The sequence below is a fragment of the Lytechinus variegatus genome, chromosome 8 (assembly GCF_018143015.1).
Source record: "Lytechinus variegatus isolate NC3 chromosome 8, Lvar_3.0, whole genome shotgun sequence".
Classification (NCBI taxonomy): Eukaryota; Metazoa; Echinodermata; class Echinoidea; order Temnopleuroida; family Toxopneustidae; genus Lytechinus; species Lytechinus variegatus.
Genome location: NC_054747.1, coordinates 41,385,568 through 41,408,777, shown reverse-complemented (window position 1 = coordinate 41,408,777; position 23,210 = coordinate 41,385,568). Strand labels below are relative to the sequence as shown.

At 35.8% G+C, this 23,210-nt stretch overlaps 1 protein-coding gene across 2 annotated transcripts; it reads right to left on the bottom strand.

The window, feature by feature from the left end:
- Positions 1-2,336: 2,336 nt before the first annotated feature.
- LOC121420516 (protein SMG9-like) lies at positions 2,337-22,653 on the bottom strand. 2 transcript variants are annotated; one of them, XM_041615184.1, is made up of 11 exons: positions 22,543-22,567; positions 15,257-15,487; positions 14,090-14,387; positions 12,828-12,922; positions 10,783-10,895; positions 9,991-10,201; positions 8,897-9,089; positions 8,108-8,215; positions 5,888-6,007; positions 4,626-4,773; positions 2,337-3,096 (listed from the first exon to the last, which is right to left on the bottom strand). In XM_041615184.1, the coding sequence occupies exons 2-11, from the start codon at positions 15,425-15,427 to the stop codon at positions 3,018-3,020; spliced, it is 1,536 nt and encodes a 511-aa protein (XP_041471118.1). In that variant the 5' UTR covers positions 15,428-15,487; positions 22,543-22,567; the 3' UTR covers positions 2,337-3,017. The 2 variants fall into 2 exon arrangements, with proteins under 2 accessions (XP_041471118.1, XP_041471117.1); XM_041615183.1 differs by lacking the exon at positions 22,543-22,567 and adding an exon at positions 22,592-22,653 and having other exon boundaries at positions 2,338-3,096.
- Positions 22,654-23,210: the final 557 nt, after the last annotated feature.

The following is a 23,210-nucleotide window of genomic DNA, read 5'->3' as shown; positions in this document are numbered from 1 at the left end:
CAATATCCAAAATAGTTCTTTAGACTCCAAAATCCAAAAATTGAAAAATATACCTGAAAGAACAATTCTTCTTCATACTGTTAAAATTTGAACTCGTGAAGTCGAAGAAAAGAAAAGATACAAGAGTTTCTTGGACACTACTTTTTTGGACTGCTTGGAAGTTTCACCGAGATTGCACAGTATGCATTCTCATGCTTGAGTGAACCTCAAACTTCAAACCTTGTTCTCATTTTTCAAGCTCGTGTTGAATTTCCTCTGCATTCAATCAAGTGCTTGAAATGGTTATTGTTGGTCAATTTTAACATCATATATCATTTTAAAGCTCAGAAAATGAATTTTCAAGCTCAATAAAAATCTCAATATTGGTCGACTTATTGTTGGTTTAGGGGTGGCAATTCACATATTGTATACACATTCTGAGTTGTATATTGTCCCATGGCATTTTCTTAAGTGGCAATTGATTTGACAGAGAATCTGCAGTTTAAGCCAGATGTAAATATAACCTGAACTAAATAAACCCTCATCATCTTCACATTATTCTAAACCATACACTCTACAACATCCTAACACTTAATACCCTATGCCATCTGAGATATTAATCATATCTAGGCTGGGGTATTAAGGGAGTTCATGTGGCTGGGGGGAACTCCCCCCTTGAGATCTCAGCCATCGACCGAGTGATCGCACTGAAAATTTGCACGCAAGTTGTCTGGGACATAATCTGCAAATCTGTAAAGTAATTTTTTTCATGCGAATTGCTATTAAGTGGTATGCTAATTTATGCATAATTAGTATACAAAATCATACTTTTTCCTTTAACTCCCTAAATAAAGCTGTAAATATTCAAATTTTTGGTATAGAAACTCTTTGTGGTGTTCTAAGCAAGCCTACGTGAAAAAGATTGCAATATAATAATTTATATATATATATAACATTTATATAGCGCTTATCACAAAGAATGTCTCTAACTAGCGCTTAAGGAAAATAAATAGGAAGACAAGAAATTTCAGCTAAAATTAAATTATACATGTTGACAGTTGAAGCAGCATATGCTAAGTACGATCTATTTAACAAAAAGGTGAATTTTTAACATAGATTTGAATATAAGATCAATTTATGTATCATATTGTTTTTTGCAATTTTTGGACATTTTGTTTTTCATTGTTTTTTGGTGCGATTTGTTTGGGACTCTTCTTGAGACCATAAACAGCATACAACAAATCCATTTAGACCAATAGTACTAAAAAATAATCATACATTTATGATTTTTGGTTAAAACAGAATTTGCATTGACTTTGTACACAAAATCCCGTTTTTGAGCAATTTTTGGTCTGACATGCACTTACAAAATGTTGCGTGATTTCGGAACCGCTAACCCGGGTGTCGCATACTTGGTCTCAAAAGTTGCTCAAGACTTTAAAGTAAAAATATTGCACAAATCAATGAGGGGGAGGCCCCCCTACCCCCAGCATAGATAGGGTTAAGACAAATGTTGCAGGAGCAAAATGTTGTGTCACCTAAGGAAGGGAAGCACTTACTGGTGTTCTATATGTATTTTTCTATCGAATATGATGCTTTTATCAGTTTACTTTATCAATAAAACTCAAACTCTTTTTCTGTAGATCTGAGTCCAGGCTTTGAAAAAAATGCAATTGATCTGATCAACCACAATTACAGAAAGATATCAATGTCAAACATATAAAATGCATGCTAGTTCAAATTGTTTTATAGATATGATGTATATACAGTCATTTTTCTTGACAATTCAGTATGCCCCTCTTAGTTTACAAAAGGGACATTGTTCAAATATCCTACAGAAAAAAATTAAATTGATGGATTTCCATAAAGTAAAGGTTGATTGGATCAATCACAGCATTTTCTTAATACAGGACCTCGGTCTTCAAATATGGAACTCAACAAGAAACACACATCTCAACATAAATAACATACAAAACAGTCTACTAGAAATGTAATGATGCTTTGAAGATTTAATTTGTCTAAATACAAGTCATAACTGACAAATTTATTCAACACAATGCTTTCATGACATCAGATCACTTGCTTCTAGAAAAGTAAGAACTCACTCTTTGTTTGAAGCTGATCTCAACTGTCATTAATATAACCAGCTCACTGCAAAGAGAAGGTATATCTGAACTTGGGTTTGAATTAAACCCTTGTTTAAAGTTGTGGTTTAACTATGGAGAGCCAATTGGGGCAAAAATCCCTAACAGTTACACATCCAATTTATTAACTCTTATGACACCCAAACTGTCTGGAATGATATCATATTTTTAATTATTTTTCTTCATCATGAAAGCAAAAGGAAACAAAATAGTAAACATAAGAAATATACAATATAAACAAAATTTGGCTCCCCATAATTTTAGCACAGAGTTAGACCATAACTTCAAAATACGGACCCTTGTGTCTTTAAAATAAATGAATTGAATTTATTCAGAGTTATCTGTGTCCAACCTATAGACAACTGGTCTATCTCTTTTCCAAGGCTTTATCATTTTCATCAATCGCTTCTGGAAAAGCAAAAATTTCCCTTAATTTAGAAGATGATCTTAAAAATGATAACAAGTTCACTGCCTGAACTCTAACAAGTCTCAATTACCATCAGTACCAGCAGCCGATCTATATACTACTAATGTCTCTTCTCAAAGGCTACATCATAATGTCACCTGCTTTTTGGTATAGTTAGTGTACCTCATGTTAGAAGCTCACCTCATACATGAGACTATCTGATATAACAAGATCACTGTCTTAACTCTAACAGAATGTCTCAATAAGAAGCATCCTCATACCATCATTACAGTACCTGCTTCCGGTGTAGTAAAATTTCTGATGTTAGAAGCTCATTTCATATGTGAGATAAAACCAGCTCACTGTATTAACTTCAATAGAGAGACTCAATTCATCCAAGGTAGCTGAAGCCAATCTATTGACTTCTTAACTCTCTCATTTGATTGGCTAATGATGACATCACCTGACAAAGGTCAAGAAGGTTGACCTCAGGTAAGAAGTCGATGGTATTCTGACATCAGACTGGATTTCTTGATATTCTCCCATGTTCTGCTTGCATATTGGTACCTGACAAAAAAAATAAACCATAAGTTTATAGAACTTAATGCAAACTGATAAAACCCCATTAGGGAACTGGGGAGTGTTTTATAAGTTCCATGATATTTTCTCTGGCGACATTTGCTCGGCTGCAAAGTCCACACATTAATGGAATGACCCACTTCAACCCTGGATTTGATAACTAGACCCTACCCTAAACCTAACATAAAAACCTATTACAACCCTATATCTTAGACGAAATTAAGCCCAGAGCAATTGTCGCCAGAGGAAATGTTGTGGTACTGTTTCATAAAGTTGTTCATATGTTAGGGTGACTTTAAGAACGACTGGTGATCCTTTCTTGTGGTAAATGATCTTCACCATTAAATGTTAATTACTGATTATTTAGCGTAGAAGAAAGTTTCACCAGTCATTCTTAAAGTCGCTCTTAACTTCCGAACAGCTTTATGAAACGGCCCCCTGAAATGTTATTGCTGGCAGTGGTAATCTTAACTCATTTAAAATACTTCTGAAATTTTGCACTTGCTGTCATAGCTGCCCTACACACTCCATTAACACTCAACCTATACAGGATGATAGAGCTGTCATAGCTGCGCGACATGCTCCATTAACACTCACCCTATACAGGATGATAGATGATACATATGCTTTTCAAACTGCATTTCCTTAACCCCATACTATCCTTAACCCCACACTATCCTTAACTCTTACTATCTTTTTTTCTTGTTTCACACTGTCTTTCTTAACCCCTTACTATTTTCTTAGCCGGGTTAATTATTTTACCACACAGTGTGTAATTAATGTGCAATTTGACTTCCGTGATTGGCTAATGCTGAGCCCGACATTTGCTTCCCGGTTTGGTTTCACACTGCATCTCTTAGCACCGCAATAAGCCGGCTATCCCTGATTTTTAGCAGGGCCAGATAGTACCATACTATGCTAGCCCACTTTGCTAAAATGTAGTGTGAAACCAAAGTGGGCTAAGCAAAAAACAATGCACTGGTGACCCATACAGCAGCAAGGTGTTTGAAATGCCTATAATGCATAATACACAAACATCGCATTCATACTTTGTGCTGAACGTTGTTAAAATCGAGTTCAACCATTTCGTTATCTGAAAGTCTAAAAATATTTTTGAAATTTTCAGTGCTGTTTATTCCACTGTGTTTCTTATACTTTGTTTGATCGCACTAAGGTCAGTGCTGTCAGTCATTAAGCGAATGTGATATCACTCCGCCCCACAGATATGTGTACTGGGGTGATATCAAATCCTAGAGTATAACCAATGCAATCTTTGCAGTTGTGATAATGAGATGGTGTATTGACCAATTACTAATTCAAATTTACATACCAGTAATATATAATATAAAAGATTAAATGTGGATATGACATCCATCAGCTTGCTCATTGCATATTCAAGACAGTAAACATAGAACTCTTTACACAAAGTAATGCTTAACTTTAAAATTCAATAACTTCATTAATTTTCATTTGATTTCAAGCTTTTACTATTATGAACCTTAATTTTTCTAACTCACCAGTTCTTTTCATTGAGTGATGAATGCGTTAGTAGAGGTCTGCTAGCAGCATACATCTGATTCCTGAAAGCTCTTACTAACCTCTCAGGTTTTGGGTGACCTACGTAGCCAGAATCAGCCACAAAGTCCACAACAGAGGTCTTGGATTCTTAAATACAAACAAATCAAATCATTGCTATATCACTTTCTAAACAAGAGACAAACTTTATTTTTCAATAAATAAAAGATTTATCAGGGCCCTGTTTCACAAAAGTTATCATAAACCTCATCCCAAGATTCTAATCACTGATTGGTCAAAACATCATGTGACATGGTGCAATACAGTGTATCAATTCAATGTATCATCATCTCAGGGTTTGACTTGCTGTCAATTTCATATATCAAAGGCTGTGAAAGAATGAGTACCCCTGAGGGCGGGGCCACAACGAGATGTGTTGTTACTTATGATCACGTACATGCCAACAATGATTTATTTTGGCTATTGCTATTTTAGTGATTGATTACAAACTTCTTATTATGGAGCCCAGGATCCCGTTGCAAGAAGAATTTTATTAAAACACAAATAAAAAAATCAATCACAAGTCCTTAATGTGAGCGACTGATTTGTTAATGTGTGATATTTGGAAATGAGTTTGAACTCTATTTGCAACAGGCCCTAGATCCTTCAATTAAAATGTTTTAAAAGTGGTTCCGAGACCAACTCTGCTAATCAGCTCTGTTAATTACTTGCATGCTTTCTTATATATTTCATAAATAGCTAAAAAGGAATTTACGCCATAATAATAATTCAATATTTATATAGTGCCTACGACATTTCTCTAAGCACTTTACATTATTTAACTTTTTTACTGAGATATATCATATCAACTAATTTAACTCAATAACTTTTATAGAACTTGATAACTTAAATTACCAACTAAACTATGGCAAATTAATTGTGAAAATGAATTAATAGCATAACTGATCAGAATTGATTGCTATTCATGAAACTGGGAATCGAACCCATGACCTTCTGATTCAAAGTCCAGAAACTGATCCAATGATAACATGCCAGGTGTGTGGGCTCAGTGGACAAGTCACCGGACTATTAACCAAAACGGTCTGGGGTTCAAATCCCACCACGGCACTTGTGTCCTTTGGCGAGATGTTTATCTACATTTGCCACTGTCTACCCAGGTGTAGTAAATGGGTACCCAGTAGCGGCAAGAAACAGTATTATCATTAAACATATCATCAGGGAACAAAACGAGCTATGAGCTTACCCTTTTCATCTCTGTTTCTATTCGAGTCCAATCTTGGAAGCAAGAATAGATTGAGATCTAAAGGGAGAGTCTTGGAGCTAAGGCAAGGCATGACTGAACTCCTCGCAAGGGATGAACAACCTTCAAAAGATAGAACAAATAGATCAGTAGAAATACAATATGTCTGTAGCACAGAGGAAGTATAGCATTTAGACCAGAGAGAATGTGAAATCTTTCTTTTTTTTCTTTTGAGCATTTCCATTCAACTGCATGTCTGACAAATTATATATGGGACCTAATACTGAAATAATTTGTGTCTATTTCATATTTCATACATGTATGAAAAGTTGTAGTGCTGTAACATTATAGTGGTTTGAGCAGTTCAGGAAGTGAAGTGATAAGGGAATCGGACAAGGAAGTACATCTATCTATTTATTCATCTGTGTCTATCTATCAATACGTCTATCCACCCTTCCATAAGTATTTATATGACACCTAGATAGATCCGTGTAATTTGATTGGTTGTTTGATATCGTTCATTCAGCCCATTTTGCAATGACGTCATCAACAGTGCAATTTCAGATCCATTCATCATGCAATTTTGGATCCATACGATTTTGTCCATTGCACTCGCACACCGAGACTGCAGCAGCAGGCACCAGCAGTGCGCATGTTGACGTAACAATCAACAGACCAAACTCGCACTGCATGAGTATGTTTTGCATCGAAATTCATGAATTTCATATGAAAAAAAAATAAATTTTAAGGTGTCATATAAACCAAATAATGAATGTTTTTTTCATTCGTGCAATGGACAGAATACTTCAATGGACAGAATACTTCAATACTTCACTCGGCTACGCCTCGTTGAATGGATCATTTCATCTTTCACCTCATGAAGTATTCTGTCCATTGCACTCATAAACATTCATTATTTGTATACTAACTTAACCTACTAAGCATCCATTCTTCCATCTATGCATCCATCCATCCAACCTTCCATCCCTCCACTCATTCATTCATCCATCCATTCATCTATCTTATAATGTATTCCCATGAGAATAACAAGGTCTGTATATTTGAGTTTAGATGTCATCATGAGAGAGTGAATAGCCTGTTGCATAGCATTGACAGTGATGGGTTGAAAACATTCTACATATCTATCTCTCTTACTATCTATATATCTATCTATCCATTCATATATCAATTCATCCATCCATTCATCTATCTTATAATGTATTCCCATGAGAATAACATACCTGTATATTTGAGTTTAGATGTCATCATGAGAGAGTGAATAGCCTGTTGCATAGCATTGACAGTGATGGGTTGAAAACATTCTACATATCTATATCTCTTACTATCTATCTACATATCTATCTATCCATTCATATATTCATTCATCCATCCATTCATCTATCTTATAATGTATTCCCATGAGAATAACATACCTGTATATTTGAGTTTAGATGTCATCATGAGTGAATAGCCTGTTGCATAGCATTGACAGTGATGGGTTGAAAACATTCTACATATCTATCTCTCTTACTATCTATCTATCTACATATCTATCTATCCATTCATATATCAATTCATCCATCCATTCATCTATCTTATAACGTATTCCCATGAGAATAACATACCTGTATATTTGAGTTTAGATGTCATCATGAGATAGTGAATAGCCTGTTGCATAGCATTGACAGTGATGGGTTGAAAACATTCTACATATCTATCTCTCTTACTATCTATCTATCTAATCTATCTACATATCTATCTATCCATTCATATATTAATTCATCCATCCATTCATCTATCTAATAATGTATTCCCATGAGAATAACATACCTGTACATTTGAGTTTAGATGTCATCATGAGAGAGTGAATAGCCTGTTGCATAGCATTGACAGTGATGGGTTGAAAACATTCTACATATCTATCTCTCTTACTATCTATCTATCTACATATCTATCTATCCATTCATATATTAATTCATCCATCCATTCATCTATCTAATAATGTATTCCCATGAGAACATACCTGTACATTTGAGTTTAGATGTCATCATGAGAGAGTGAATAGCCTGTTGCATAGCATTGACAGTGATGGGTTGAAAACATTCTGCATATCTATCTCTCTTACTATAGATCTATCTATCTACATATCTATCTATCCATTCATATATTAATTCATCCATCCATTCATCTATCTTATAATGTATTCCCATGAGAATAACATACCTGTATATTTGAGTTTAGATGTCATCATGAGAGAGTGAATAGCCTGTTGCATAGCATTGACAGAAATGGGTTGAAAACACTCACGACTCGCTTTATTCTGCACAAATACTGAGGAAGATAAAAACAGAGATCATTATCATTCAAACAATACAGACTTTAAAGTTTGAAACAATCACTCCTTTGTTTTAAATCTACAGTGGCTTCCTTTCCATAATATATATGGCTTTTGGCTTTTGGCTTTTGCAATTGAATGTTTTTAATACAGAACTGACTCTTCCTACCTAATGAAATTATAGTGTGAATTCATAGGTGTTTATTTCTCTCACTCTGAAATCTAATTTGCAGTAAAAAATGATTTAAAATCAATTTTATCACCAGTAGATACAAATATGGTTTACCATCTACCTCTGTGAAAACAATCACTCTGAAGATAACCAATGTGTGGATTTAGACCCAACATCCACCTGGTATTTATTTATTTCAGTTTCCTTTTACCAGGGTAGCTCCCTCAATGACAAAAAAATTATTTACAGGAGGGCACTGGGATGCCATCTTATTTTGTCCATGTCTTGTTACTAAAATATTTTTTTTACCAGAATCATTTCACAATTTTTCTTGTACATACAAAAACTTAGGTAATATTTTTATTGGAATTCTGTTCAAACTAAATTTAAATTGTCTCCATAACTGACATCTATATATAAAGTAATTATTCATAGTTTTTTCTGTCTTTACTATTGGCACAAATGGTCTTTTTTCATTGGCCTCTGCTTACACATGAGCTCATACCTATATTTGGGACGAAGTCCTCTGGGTCATCCAGATTACTGCTCTCTGATTGGTTGCTTGGTGGGGGCGGGGTTGCTGGTTTGAGCATCTCAGCTCGTTTGATAAATTCTATGATGTTAATATCACTAAACCAATCTTCCACCACCATCACAACATGGCATACAGTCAGAAGAAATGCTGCAATATACAGGGACTGAATAGAGAATCAAATGATAATAACGAAACTTCTGAAGATTTCCATGGAAAAAAAAAGAATCTATATAGAAATCTCATTGTACACATTGTATTCTTTTGGGGGCACATGTGTGGTCCTAAAAAGGACTACCCAATTTAGACGTTTCAGCAAGCATGTTACTGTCAGTTTCCCAGCAAAATTATCCTTGATGTTAATCTCGATAGTTGATATTGACGAGTATCGACTATACGCGATGAGGAGAATTCAGGCCTGCCAACATTTGACAATGAAAGAAAAGTAGTCCTTATCGCACAACGTGAATTTTTCGGTTCCATGTCAAGTGTGTCTCCCTTCCCTTTTTTTTTAAATAAGACATGTTTAGCATTCTTGTATCTAAACATTGAGAAATAACAAGTGTTGAAAAACTATATTACTCTTACACCCAAACAAACACTTATACACCACCAGACAAATACATACATGTCTATGGACTTAATTATTTTTAATCTTAAATAAATGGAAAAATGGAGTGCTCTTCTTTTTTGGTTGATAAAAAATCTTTAAAATGGGGTAACTCCTGGGGACAATGTGGTCTAGTGGTTAAGACTCTTATCTTTCAATCTGAGGGTCGTGGGTTCAATTCCCAGTCATGGCGTGATTTCCTTCATCAAGAAATTTACCCACATTGTGCTGCTTACAACTCAGGTGAGGTTATTGGCTACAGGCAGGAAGTAATTCCTCAAAAAGCTGTGACACCTGAATCGGTAGACAAGCTTAGCCGGGGTAATATAGGAGTGCCTTGAGCACCTCACATGGTGGATACGTGTGCTATACAAAGCCTTTATTGTTATCATTATGATAAAAAAGGAGTAGATGGTAGGCCTGAGAATTATGAATGAAAACCACAGGCTTTGCCTACCTGCATCTCTGCATAATTTTCAGCTGATGAATATTCAGGAGGGATGGTTTGTTTATCAGGTCCAAGAAGACGATCAAGGATTGAAGAGCTAAGGATTGGTTGAGTGTCTAAGAGAATGATACGTTCTTCAGTGATGTACATCTCCATACCGGTAGTCTGATGTAATGCTTGCTCTCCATTGGATGAGGTCTGGGGCTTGAAGATGAAGGAGCTGAGAAAATAAAATAACAGCATTATATGTTGCAAAGTAGTGGTGGAGTCATTTTACAGTCAATCCAAAGGTAGATGGTTCAAATCAGTATTTTTCAAAGAAATGCAATATAGGACAATGCATAAAACTGAAAATTTGGAAATCAGTATTTTGCATTTATCAGTCCTTAATGCTAAAAATTAGCAGCTCTAGAAAATGTATTCATTACATATGAACTTTTAAAGTCACTTTGCATCATAGTTGATCCTCTCAAGCAGATGCCCATTTGTTACGTCCTGTACATTTACCTCATCAGTCTATTCATGTTGTCTCAACATAAAGTATAAATGTACATCATTATTTTGGCAGCTCAGCGTGTTCTTCTTCATCTCCAGATGAACATTATGTGCACTTCCTCTGACAATAATCAATTTACATACTTGAGATTTCTTTGTTAGACAGGACCCCATTGCTCAATTGAGAGAAACTCATCGCTTACAAGCCGCCAGTCACTATGCTCCCCCCCCCCCCTCCCTTGACGTCTTGCACCATAAATATGTCATAAATATCTCATGCTGAAGAAGTAATAATATTGAGCTTACCTGTGAGGATCTGTATGTTTATTACCAGCTAGAAGAGACATTAGAGTTGATTTGCCACAACCTTGAACACCTAGGACACCAATCACTAGGAAATCAGTCTGCTCAAGAAGGTACTACACATCATTAAGAAATAAAAAACAAACCAAATTAGAATTATTATCTTGGCTTTAATTCAAATACAAAAAAATGTAATTACTATAATTTTTTAATGTAAACAGGGATCTGCACTATTGAATATATTCAAATAGATAAAGGGCATCATACAAATTCATTGTCATCATCATAATCATCACCATCAAAATCATAATTTACAATACACACCATCATCATCACCAGCATCATCTTCATAACCACCATCATCATAAACACCATCATCATTATCTTCATCATCCTCATCTTCATCTTCCTCCTCCTCATCATCATTATCACCAACACTTAATCCCTTTCAGCTTGATGTTAGTGGGAATTTTGAACAATATGTGCATATTGACCTTGATTGGTCATTGCCATATTACTACCCTTAGTGATATAGAGCCCAGTTCCCTTAACGTTGCCTACTTCAGATCCTATATCATGGCCATGCAGTGATGTCTACAAATCATGCAACTGAAAATTCAGCTGCAATTTTAAGTCAGACTTTACTATACATGTAGGGGAAGGCGGGGTAAGTTGAGCATAGGGGCAAGTTGAGCCACCAGCCGCAGGCCAATAATGAATGAGTCAGACATTGTGGCGGTGTCATGTATTGATGACCCATAGCATAACCCCTAACCCCACCACATTGTTTCCAACTTTGAAACAAAAAGTAGTTTTTTAGAGGGAAAAATGTGAATTTCAGCCAAAAAAGTAAAAAAGAGTGTGAAATAGATAAGTGCTTTATAAACACACACGTCTTTAAATATAATAAAGACATGATAACAACATTATTAGTCCAGGTATGGATCTTCATTCTTGTCATAGTCTTTTATATGATGGATGCATAATAAATGTGTGGATACAAAATTATCGCACTACGTTCGGACTGGGGTAAGTTGAGCCAAACAGCATGGGGCAAGTTGAGCCATGGTAATTCCTATGGTAATGTATCTTAAAAAACAAACAAACCATAAAAATCGATTGAAATGCAGGCTGAAAGGAGCAAATTTACATGACTGCTCTTTTCCTTTTACAGGATGTTAGTATTTATAGAGAATTAGCAAGTGAAAAGACTTTAAACAAAAAATTGACATGCTGGTTCTCCCCCATACATTTTGTACATAGTTTTTGTGGCTCAACTTACCCCAGAAGGTGGCTCAAACTTACCCCATATATGGGGCAAGTTGAGCCATTTGACATCGTTTTTTTCAAAGGTCACGATGACTTTCAGTGTTGGGGTAGAAATTTATATATAGGTGGAAAATATTTCAGAAGAATGAAATTTCAAAGCAAGGTACTTATTTCGACAAGATTATTAATCATATCAATTCTAACTTGCAAAAAGCAAAAAGTGTCACAACTTACCCCGCCTTCCCCTACATAAAACAACCCCTGATGCGACTTTACAAATGACTGGTGACCCTTTCCTGGTGGGTGTTTCATAAAGCTGTTCATAAGTTAAGACCGAATTCAAGATCGACTGGTGATCCTTTCTTGTGGAAAATGGTATATTCACCGGCGATGGTTAAGCGCGTAAGAAAGGTTCACCAGTCATTCTTAAAGTCACACTTATGAACAGCTTTATGAAACGGCCCACTGAAGTAAATTATATACACCAGATTCCCATTGGCATTGATTTAGCTCATAAATAACACTAGTCGTTCATAAAGTCACACGGAAGTTACAAGTAGCTATATGAAACACCCCATTGGGGAATGATTTACAAAGATTTCAGGTAAAACTTAAGGAGTCGCACTTAAAATGATCAATACACAGTAGTGCACGTCCTTGTTGCATGATCTGACCAATGCAGTCATTCCTTTCATACCACACAACTAGACATTTAAGTGTGACTTCAGTTTTCATCAAATCTTTTGGAAACAACCCCTGGTCTCTTAAACATTATTTACCTCAGATCCCACATCAACCCATTGGAATGCATTATCAATCAGCTTGATGGGCTGTGACATCATAGTGGGTGATGCTAACCTCTTATGAATCGGAACTATTCAGAGAAAAACAAAAGATAAAGCAGACCTCAAAGACAACGGAAATAATGCTCACTTCTTATGAATCAGAACTATTTAAAGAAAAACAAAACATAAAGCAGATCTCAAAGACAATGAAAATGAATGCTAACCTCTTATGAATAGGAACTATTCAGAGAAAAACATAAAGCAGATCTATAAGACAATGGAACTGAATGCTAACCTCTTATGAATAGGAACTATTCAAAGAAAAAAAAAGATCTCAAAGACAATGAAAATGAATGCTCAACTTTTACGAATTGGAACAATTAAGAGAAGAACAACACATAAAGCAGATTGGAACTATTGTCAGAAGAAATGGAAAGATATAGTCTACTACAAAGGAAAAAACAACCAGAACCTCATTAGCCAAACCTCAAGTTCCAAACTACTCATATCTGGCCAGGGTTATTCCCCATAATGCAATATTCTTGAGTAGTGTAGTCCTGTTAAAAATAAACCCACTTGAATGGTAACAGACTAATTCACAACTCCATACATTCATATTGCAATAATCAATAATAATAATAACCACATTGCTAATGTGCACATAGCCACTCCAAGGAATACTCAAGGCGCCTGACAATCTTGTATAAATTCAACATAATAAACAGTAAATTTGACAAATATTAAAACATACATTAACAAAAATTACACTTTTATTCATAGGGAGAGGGGGTTCATTAGGATACGATTATTAATGGACATTATGAGACATAAGATAGGTTTTCAAGTTTCAACTGTGTTACCATTATAGCTAGAGGTATCTCCATCTTAATAACATTTTAGTTTCTCTATACAGGTAGAGTGAATCCAGAGTGTGAAATTTTAGTATATTTTTTTTGTATATATACTATGGTTTGTATTCTGATGTTTTGTGATCATCTTCTGTAATGTTAAAATATATTTCTATTTTTTGTATCTTTATTTGCATAGTGTACTCTTTGATTTGTATGTTGCATGTTTTTAATGAGAATTTGGAATTAATAAATGAAATGAAATTGGTGTTTTTGACATCTTTTATGCACAGATGTGGAAATAAACATATGAACTTAATAGTGTGAAGACCAACTTGTTGATCAAAATTTCAATCAGGGTCTGTGCCTGCAGACTATTTCAATGTCCCAGATAAAAGACCAACTCACCCTCTATAGAAATACCAGGCATCTGACCTCCTGTCACTCTCTGGCTTGGTGAATAAAGTCTCCCAGTAGGGGTGCTACTCCGCCCCCTTGAATCCACCTCACTCCCCTGCTTCACCTTAGCTACCGGTACAGGCTTTGGTGTAACAGGGGTATGAGATGGTGAACCGGTGGATGGAAGGGGCTGGCTATGGGTGGGCGTGTCCTCTCTATCCCTTACTTTGATTTTAATCTGAGGTCCTGGGGAGGCAGCTCGAGAAGGTCGACTAGAGCGTTCAGAACCACTAGCTTTGTCAATGTCCTGCATTGTGGTAAAACATCCATGGAAATTCATTCTTAACTTTCTTTTCTTTGTGGCAATCATCTTCAATTGATAACATTATTAAAGTATATAAAATTAATCTAGGTAATAAATGTAAAGTTGATACAAAACAACTGTGTATTGTAAAATGTTAGCAAATACAATTCCATACTCATAAATTGAAGAGAGAAAAAATGAATGAAACGATGGTTCTATCATAATCTAAAACACTCAAATAATCAGTTTTCTCAAGAACCTACAGACAATCTTTTTTTAGTTTTATCAAAATAAAGATCACAATTTGTTATACGAGTAAGATACGTACCAAGTTGAAATATTTTGCAATATTAATCATTCAAATCTAAAAAATGTGATATTTTATCTCCATTAAATAATGATAGCTTGGATGGCCTACAATAACTTGACTTAGATTTTTTTTAATACTTATTTGGGATGAATTTCTATGAGCACATGAACCCATTTTTAAATGCATTAGGTCAATTTGATCCAATTATCAGAATAAAGAAGATTCTCCATGTTTAAAATGAGGAATTTGATATGTTCATAAAGTATATATTCTTATTGATTCATTCGCTTGAATATTATTAGCATGATTATTTCAAAACCAGTAGTTTGGACTCAAAGAATAGAGCTGTAGACAGGAGCCCAAAAGCACTATGCCATCCCCCCCCCACCATATATTTTTTTTCAAGTAGCATGAAAAGAGATGAAAAATAATAAAGTAAAGAAGATAGACTCTCTGGTGTTTTCACAGTGATGTACTTGAGAGAATAAAATGTCATCTCATGCTGTATTCCCCCCCCCCCACCCACTGAAATACCCTAATGCTGCTCCTGTCTGTACTGTACCTTATTGTCAAGTCCTGCTACCTTTGATAAGATCATTGGTGGAGGTTTACGACCACCACCACCCCCTTCACTGTTTCCTCTCTCACGAGGTGGTTTCTTTCTGCGTCTTCGCCCACTGCCTGGCACTCCAGCATTGGCCCCTCCACGTCCTCCTGCTCCTGGGGAATCCATTCCTCTGTTAATCAACTGGGATTTTCTTCAGCTCTCTGTCTGCTCTTGATTTCTGTCAATCTGTGAAAAAGTAGAGACATTAAGTAGTAATTTGCTTGTTTTACTGAATTAATAATGTGTGAAAATTAAGTGCAATATTTGTATCTAACTAGACTGATATATTCGCTGTGTCGGGAGGTTTTTTCAACATTTTCTGGTCTTCCACCTACACAGACGGATGTCTGCCATTGGGCTTTTAATGGTTGAGATTTGACAGATGCTTAACTACTGCGTCGTCAAATGTATTGCTGTACACATGCGTGACCAAATCATTTCCAAACACCCCCTTAATGAGTATTTTCACTGTGTGAAAAATAATCCCCTAAACAAGTTTTTTGCAGGCTTTATTTAGACATTTTGGCCCCTAAACAAGATGTCGCCATAATATGACCCTGGGGAAAAACCTTTGGGAAAAACGTACCCTAAACATGTTTGGCTAGTGTTAAAATAATGCTTTGGAAAAAAAATACACCCTAAATACGTTTGACCCGCAATTGACCATTGACCAGTCTTTCAAAACCACCATTTTTCTTGAAAATAAGTGTTTTTAATACCCTTAACGAGTGCACGCCTGGCAACCAAAACCGCAAAAACACTCCTTTAAACACGTTTTATTGGTCACGCATGTGTACATGCTCAATATATTTGACTGCCCCCCCCCCCCCGGGGCACCCTCCTCGATTACTTTGCTGACTTCGCGTAACACTTTGCATCGATTTACGTGCCTAGTCTTTCCCTTGTAGTGTCTTTGATATGAAGATAAATCGAGCGCCCTCTTTAGCTCAGACAAAAAATTTGGGAAATCGCAAGCTCGCTCCATATTCTGTCAACGAGAAGAAAAATCAACGCTTAAATGATTCTTTTTGAGGGATATTCATCATATTAGGAGGAAATGACTTCACATCGTTCAAAAAGTTTCAAAAGACTTAAAGGGGTAGTCCAGGCAGAAAGAAAGTATAGAGTAGAATTCACTGAGCAAAATGCCAAAAATTTGGTCAAAATCGGACAATAGCAAAGTTATTGAATTTTAGAATTTAGTAATATTTTGTAAAAAACAGTCGTCATGAATATTCATTAGGTGGACTGATGATGTCACGTCTCCACTTGTTCTTTTGTATTTTATTATAAGCAATTAGGTTTATTCAAATTTTTTCCTCCAAGAACTAGAAAACTTGATTGACAGCTGATTTAGTGCATTAGATATTTATTGCTGCAACTTATTTCATTATAAGCGAGACATATTATTCACTCAAGTATGAAATAATGAAAAGAATATGATTTTATGTAACAACACAAGAAAACAGAAAGTGGAGATGTGACATCATCAGCTCGCCTAATGAATATTCATAACGACTGTTTTCACAAAATATTGCTTAACTTTAAACTTCAATAACTTTATTTGTCATCCGATTTTGATGAAATTTCTGGCGTTTTGCTCAGTGAATTCTACTCTGTGTATTAAGATATAAATATTTTCAGCCTGGACCACCCCTTTAATTCTGTAAATCCTCTTATTAAATTTGCAGGAGTTTATTGCGATTTTGCATGCGCAGTGCCTTCAATTTTTCTGTAGACGGCAGTAATGCATCCATTACAAAATTATAATTCTGGGGAATCGTCGATAGCATCCGAAAACTTGTCCAACCATTGTAATCTGAGCCCGATAAATATTGCGTGAGAGAGAGAGGCCAGGGAACCAGTTGGGTGGAGGTTGGCATAGTAAACAAAGCCAAAGGCATGCCTTTCGCATCGATTCTCTTGAAAATCGCTGAAGCGAAGACTGAAGTTTCTTTGCTCGAGTTGTCTTCAGTATCACTCTTTGTCTGACTCTTGGCACATCGTCTGATTGTGGTGAACTGAAACTGTGAAAGGAGGTACATGTAGATCTACTACAAATTTTGATTTGGTGACCAGTTCCCAAAAGCACGGATTGGCCTATTTTAGAAAGATCACAGACATTCATATGTTAAATCTAATCTTAGACTAAAATTTGAAAGTGCGCAGGTATGTTGGGTATGGTAGTGGATCGTATTACCGAACACTTTTCATGAATTCAATCATATCAAACACATTATTCTCATAAAATTCATCAAACTTTCACCATAATTACAAATATATAGGCCCTATATGTAAAAATTTTGACGAAAACGATTTTCTTTTTTACGATATTCGCTTCCAATCGGACCCCTCTTCGCATGTGAAATATTTTGGTCACTTGAAAAAGGTATTGTATTACCGAACGCGTGTTTTCTATGAAAAAAACTGAGAAAACAACAAAATCACCGATGAGCTATTTTGACCTTATTTTATTATTTATTAACAGTAGAGGCGCACGGCCAATATGGGAGACTCTCTCCAATAAGGGAGACAATCTCCCATATTGGAGACTTGCTTTGCAAAAGAACAAAAGAAACACCAACAAAAGCATGATTTTTTCCACCCAAACTTTTGTCCCACTAAGGTCAGAAGCCCATTTGTTTTGTGTGTGGATGACAACAAAAATCCTTATAAAAACAAAAGTAGATGGTGGATTTTTAAAGTAGACGGTGAAAAGGGGTAATATTTCATGAGGAATCTGCTTATCACATTTTTATCTGCCGCCAAGGTAATCCTTTTTAAGCAAATGTAAACAAAGAAAATTGGTCTCCCAAACTGGAGACTGTCTCTGAAATTGGATACCCAAATTCTTTATGAAAGTCTCTGATATTGGAGATAATCTCTCTCATGGGAGACAGTCTCCAATATTGGCCGTGCGCCTCTCGGCTCTACCACTCCTAGTACCAATGAGGTCCAAACATTAACATGTATGGACCTCATAGGCGACATTACCCAAAAATATGGGTTAGACAATGCTGTTCTGATTTCCAACCCAAGACTTTGGTAAATGTACGCCTTAATACAAATTGGAGTTACGTGATATGACTTTCATTTGTTGGGGAGACATTAAAAGTATTTATTAAGTAGTTCAAATTAAAATATATTATCATTAAACTTACATTTCAGGCCCTTTTTGTTGATTTTCGGTGAGCGTTCCACACAGCTGCGACGAGTGATCAACTCCGAAGTGATACGCGAACTGGTCAGCTGATCGGTCAGGTGATCGGTAGATTATCTTCTTGTCAGACGTTCATAATTTATGTAAAGCGTATCAATCTTCAGTATCTTGATTCCAAAGTATCAGTATTGCAGATAAATGTCATTATTGATTGGAATCAGTGGCGGATCGGGGGGGGGGGGGGGGTGGGGGTGGGGGTGAGCATTTCTGCCCGATCCCCCTATTGAGATTTGTAGTAAATATTTTGGAATTAAATACGTTGTTCATACTAGTTATGCGACCCCTCCCTTATGATGATCACAGCATTATTTGTAATGGGGATATTTCGTTCATAATTATTCTTGTCTCTTCTTTCTCCTTTTTAGCCTTTTTTTGCTTGTTAAAACCTTTTTTCCTTTTTTTTTTGGAGGGGGGGGGCTAGCCAAATTTTACGTGGGTCAAAATTACCTTCATTTTTTTAGTGACAATCTTTTTTTCATTTGTCCAGTTCTACGCGAGACAAAATTACCTTCGATCATTATTATAGTTAAAAACTTTTTTTTATTTTTTATTTATTTATTTTTTTGGGGGGGAGGTTGCCAAATATCACGCGAACGTTTGTCAGCTTTTACTGTTTTATTCGACTTATAATCAAATATTAAATGGGGCTTACCACAGTTTTTTTAAAGTCAATTCATAAGAATATTCCTCCTCGGGATTTGAGCTTTCTTTCATGAAATATCAATTTTTTTCATGATTACCAAAAATACTTAAAATTTTTTATCGGTGTATGCCTATAAAGCTTTAGCTCATGCGTTGCGCCTGCCATATTTTAATGCTGATCAACTTTATGCTTTTAATGAATTCCTAAAAACAATAAATTCTCAGATCATCAATTTTGTCGCAATCGAATAATTCGATTGCGTCTCTCTATCAGTTTTGAATATTCATAAAAAAATATCAGCTCGTGCTTTTTGCTCATAATATTTTGATTAGTAAATTCTTCTCTTATATAATCGAGTCGGATAGATAGATAGATAACTAGAGAGAGAGAGTTGGGGGGGGGTCCCTCAGCTACTTGTCCTCGCTTATTTGTTATTATTTGTTATTATGCTCATGTTGTGAGAGCTTTGTGTTTTCACATTTTTTTCTTTTTCAACCTTTTTATTGTCTCGGAGCTTCCCTCTATTTCTTTACACTATATTATAATGTAGTCCTGTTTCAATCATTGGCGGCGGAAGCCCCAAATTTTAGGAGGGGACAACCTAAAAAATTTTGACAAGCAAAAAAAAAGGCTCTCAACCCAAACATTTTAGGGGGGACGTAGGAAAATAAATTGACAAGCAAAAAAAAAAGGTCAACAACAAATTTAGGGGGTAACGTCCCCGCTTCCGCCGCCTATGGTTTCAATTCTTTTTTTGTTCTCATTTCAATGAAAACATCATTATTAAACTGACATACATGTAGAAGACTTTATTACGAAATTTTGACATTGTTTTGTTTCATTTGTTTGGCTTTCTTTTTTTCTTCTCCTCATCTTCTTTTTCTTCTTACTTTTTCCCTTTCCTTATTTTCTCTTCAGTATTTCATTCAGGTATCCGCCAATTTATACAACACCAAGCATATAGAGGCGGATAATCAGTGAGGGAGCATGACGGTGTGCCGCTCTAAAAAAAGAAGGAATATTGGAAGAAAAAAAAAAGAAGAAGGGATGGGGAAAAAATAAAGAAAAAAAAAAGATGATGATGGCAATGACGATGATGAAAATTATCTTGGTGATGATGATGGTTGTGGTGACGGTTGTGGTGATGATGATGGTGATGCTAATGATAGTGGTGATGATGATGATGACGAGATGTAATTTTGTTATTTTGTCTTTGAAAAAATTGAGTAGTGCAAAGTTGAATTCATTTAAAGTTTATTATGAAAATAGCAGAAAAAAAATTGGTATGCGTTCGAGGAAAATCCATCCCCCACCAATCTTTTTCAAAGGTAAGATTTTTTTTTGCCCGGGGGGGGGGGCCACTTCCATTCACGAGTGGATACCATGCGCGACCATGGGGTCTCGAAAAGCACCCTAAACACGTAATTTCCATATTCTGAAAATGCACCCCTTAACAAGTATTGGCGTGTGAAACCCTACCCTTAACAAGTATTGGAAAAAAAACGATACTCTTGGCAAATATTCCCTGAAATGAACCCCTAAACAAGTACAGGAATGTTTTATTGTTACGGGTCGATCGTTCGGTCGTCGGCTTTACCTTATTTGGTTTAGTACGACCCCACCTTCTACACCTCGCGCAAATCGGACTCTAAACACGAAGTGTTGGAGCAAAAAGGACATCCTTTATAAAACATTTTGATTTTGTTTTATCATCCCCGCAAATTAGACCCTAAACACGACGGTTTTCCTAGCGAATTAATAGATACCCTTTTTTCGTTATTTTTGTGTTTTTGACACCCTTATCACGTTACGTAGGTAACGTGCCCTATCGTGAAAAGGACATCCTTTTTACGTTTTTTTTTGGTCGCGCATGGTATCCACTCGTCAATGTAAGTGCCCCCCCCCGGCCCCCGGGTTTTTTTGTGACGGCGTAGGCCTTTGCAAGCAGCTATTATTATGGTAAAAAAGTAAATGAAATGTCAAGAAATACATGATAATGATTTTTATGGTACATTTTAGTAGGCCTATATCAATTCGTACTTGTTATCAAAAAGAAAAAAGTGGGTCGTTACGGACCATTAAAAATGGGAAATTTGGGCATTTTATATTTAGGATAGAGCAACTGCTCGTTATAGACGTCACAATAAATCAAGCATTCTAAATTCTATCAACTCCATTTTTTGTCAAATAACACCTTCATCGATATTTTGAAATGATTTTTCTCATATTTTCATCATCTTTTTATCAGGGTGAAATTCCCCTTTAATTTACAAAACAGATTCGCAAACAATATCAAGAGTAGTGGGAGGCAAGGGTGGAAATCTAAGGTAGGGGACCAGGGGCTGGAAAACAGGCAAAAAAAAACAAAAACAAACTAACAAAAAAAAAAACAAAAAGGAAGGTTTATCACCCCCAAAAGAAGGTCGTCTCGTCCAAAATACATGTTTTACTTCGATTTAAATGATGTAGGCCTATTTCTTTCCATCATATATAAAAGAACAAAAATAGTAGGGGGACATTTGATAATGTGCCCCTACTATTTTGGGTTAGGGGGAAGTGTCCCCCTGGGATTTGCGCCCATGTGGGTGGGGGGTGCTGCACCTCCTTTCGGAATCATTATGGAACAGTGTGAATAGTCGCTGTGATTTCGATCTCATACCTATAAAAAAAAATAGAACAAAAGAACGCCTTGACCACAGGCCAAAATGCCTAACAATTTTTCCGCGGCATTAACAACTCTCGTAAGGGGCGCTCCATTTATAAATAGAGTTGCATGTGTAGCTGTCTATGGCAACAGAATCCATCGCAGAATTGAAGCCAGAAGCGTGGGAATTTGGCAGAAAATTCAAGAAAAGAACCGGTGAGTACCGATTTAAGAGTAATTATATATTCATTAACATTTATTGAATCATAACAATAAAGATTTTTTACGGAAAGAAAGCTTAGTTCCAAGCTAGGGCTGCCCAAATGCGCGTGAGTGGAGTCTCAGTTTCTTAACACGGGTAAGTATTGCGGTGTCGCCTAGAGTGGGCTCTACCAGTTGATTCAGAATGTGTTTTTGATGATTTTTCATCATCTTTCTATTCAAGTTCCCTTTGGAAGGATGTTGCAAAGTTTTGAGGGTATGAAATTATTTTCTGACGCGTACGATGTGCGCGTTCGGTAATACAATCACTCACTATACCACTTTTATCCTTAAAAATTAGTTTTCACGATTTCACAAACACAAAATTTAGGACACGGGACTGAAGTAATTGAATTTTACACTCCCGGTCTGAATTCACCTCCTATAACAGACAAGAGCTCGGTGAGTATCCGACAGTTTACTTAAATCATAAACATATATACCTTTCCTTGTTTTAAAAAATATATAAATACCCATACAGAATGACGAAATTCTAGCATGACACTAAGTTCAGAAACTTACCCGAGAATTTTCTGCTATCGAATTTGCATTGCACTTACTATGAACGTAGAGGGCACTCGACTGATTTTGAAGCAGCTCGGCGCGCTCAGATCAGCTGCACCATTGAAAAGGAAGTTGTAAAAATAGCAGAAAAAAAAATGAAAAATATTGGTGGTTTGAGGAAAATCCATGAAATATTCAGAATTTTCAGAATTTGAAGTTTTGGATTTGTGACGTCATAAACAAGCAGCAGCCCATGTTATGTAATATAAAATGCATATACAGGTTCGTGATGACTTATTTTCTATTTAGGAACGCGTGTGAAATCATTTGTGTATTGATATACTGAAGATAAAATAAAAACCGTTTTCAATTTTCTGAGATAACTACGTCATTGATTTTTTACCATACAATATGAAGGAAAACTGCTCGCATATGACATCACAAATCAAATAATTAGAATTATAAGGACGCTTTTTATTCTTTGATGGATTTTTCTTATACCTATGTCTATTATTTTTTTCTGCTAATTTTACAATAAACTTTTTGTCAGGTTGAAGTTCTCGTTTAACAGATCAGTGTGTGGTAACTTCTATGACAGGTCTACTTTTATTTTCTTTCTTCTTACCCCCCTCCCCCA

Excerpts from the sequence above, each read along its gene's own strand:
- LOC121420516 (XM_041615183.1), bottom strand. The coding sequence starts at position 15,427 with ATGGATTCCCCAGGAGCAGGAGGACGTGGAGGGGCCAATGCTGGAGTG. Across the intron at positions 12,923-14,089 it reads GCCTGGTATTTCTATAGAGG|TTCCGATTCATAAGAGGTTA; the intron begins GTGAGTTGGTCT and ends TTCTCTGAATAG. Across the intron at positions 3,097-4,625 it reads TCACTCAATGAAAAGAACTG|GTACCAATATGCAAGCAGAA; the intron begins GTGAGTTAGAAA and ends TTTTTTTGTCAG.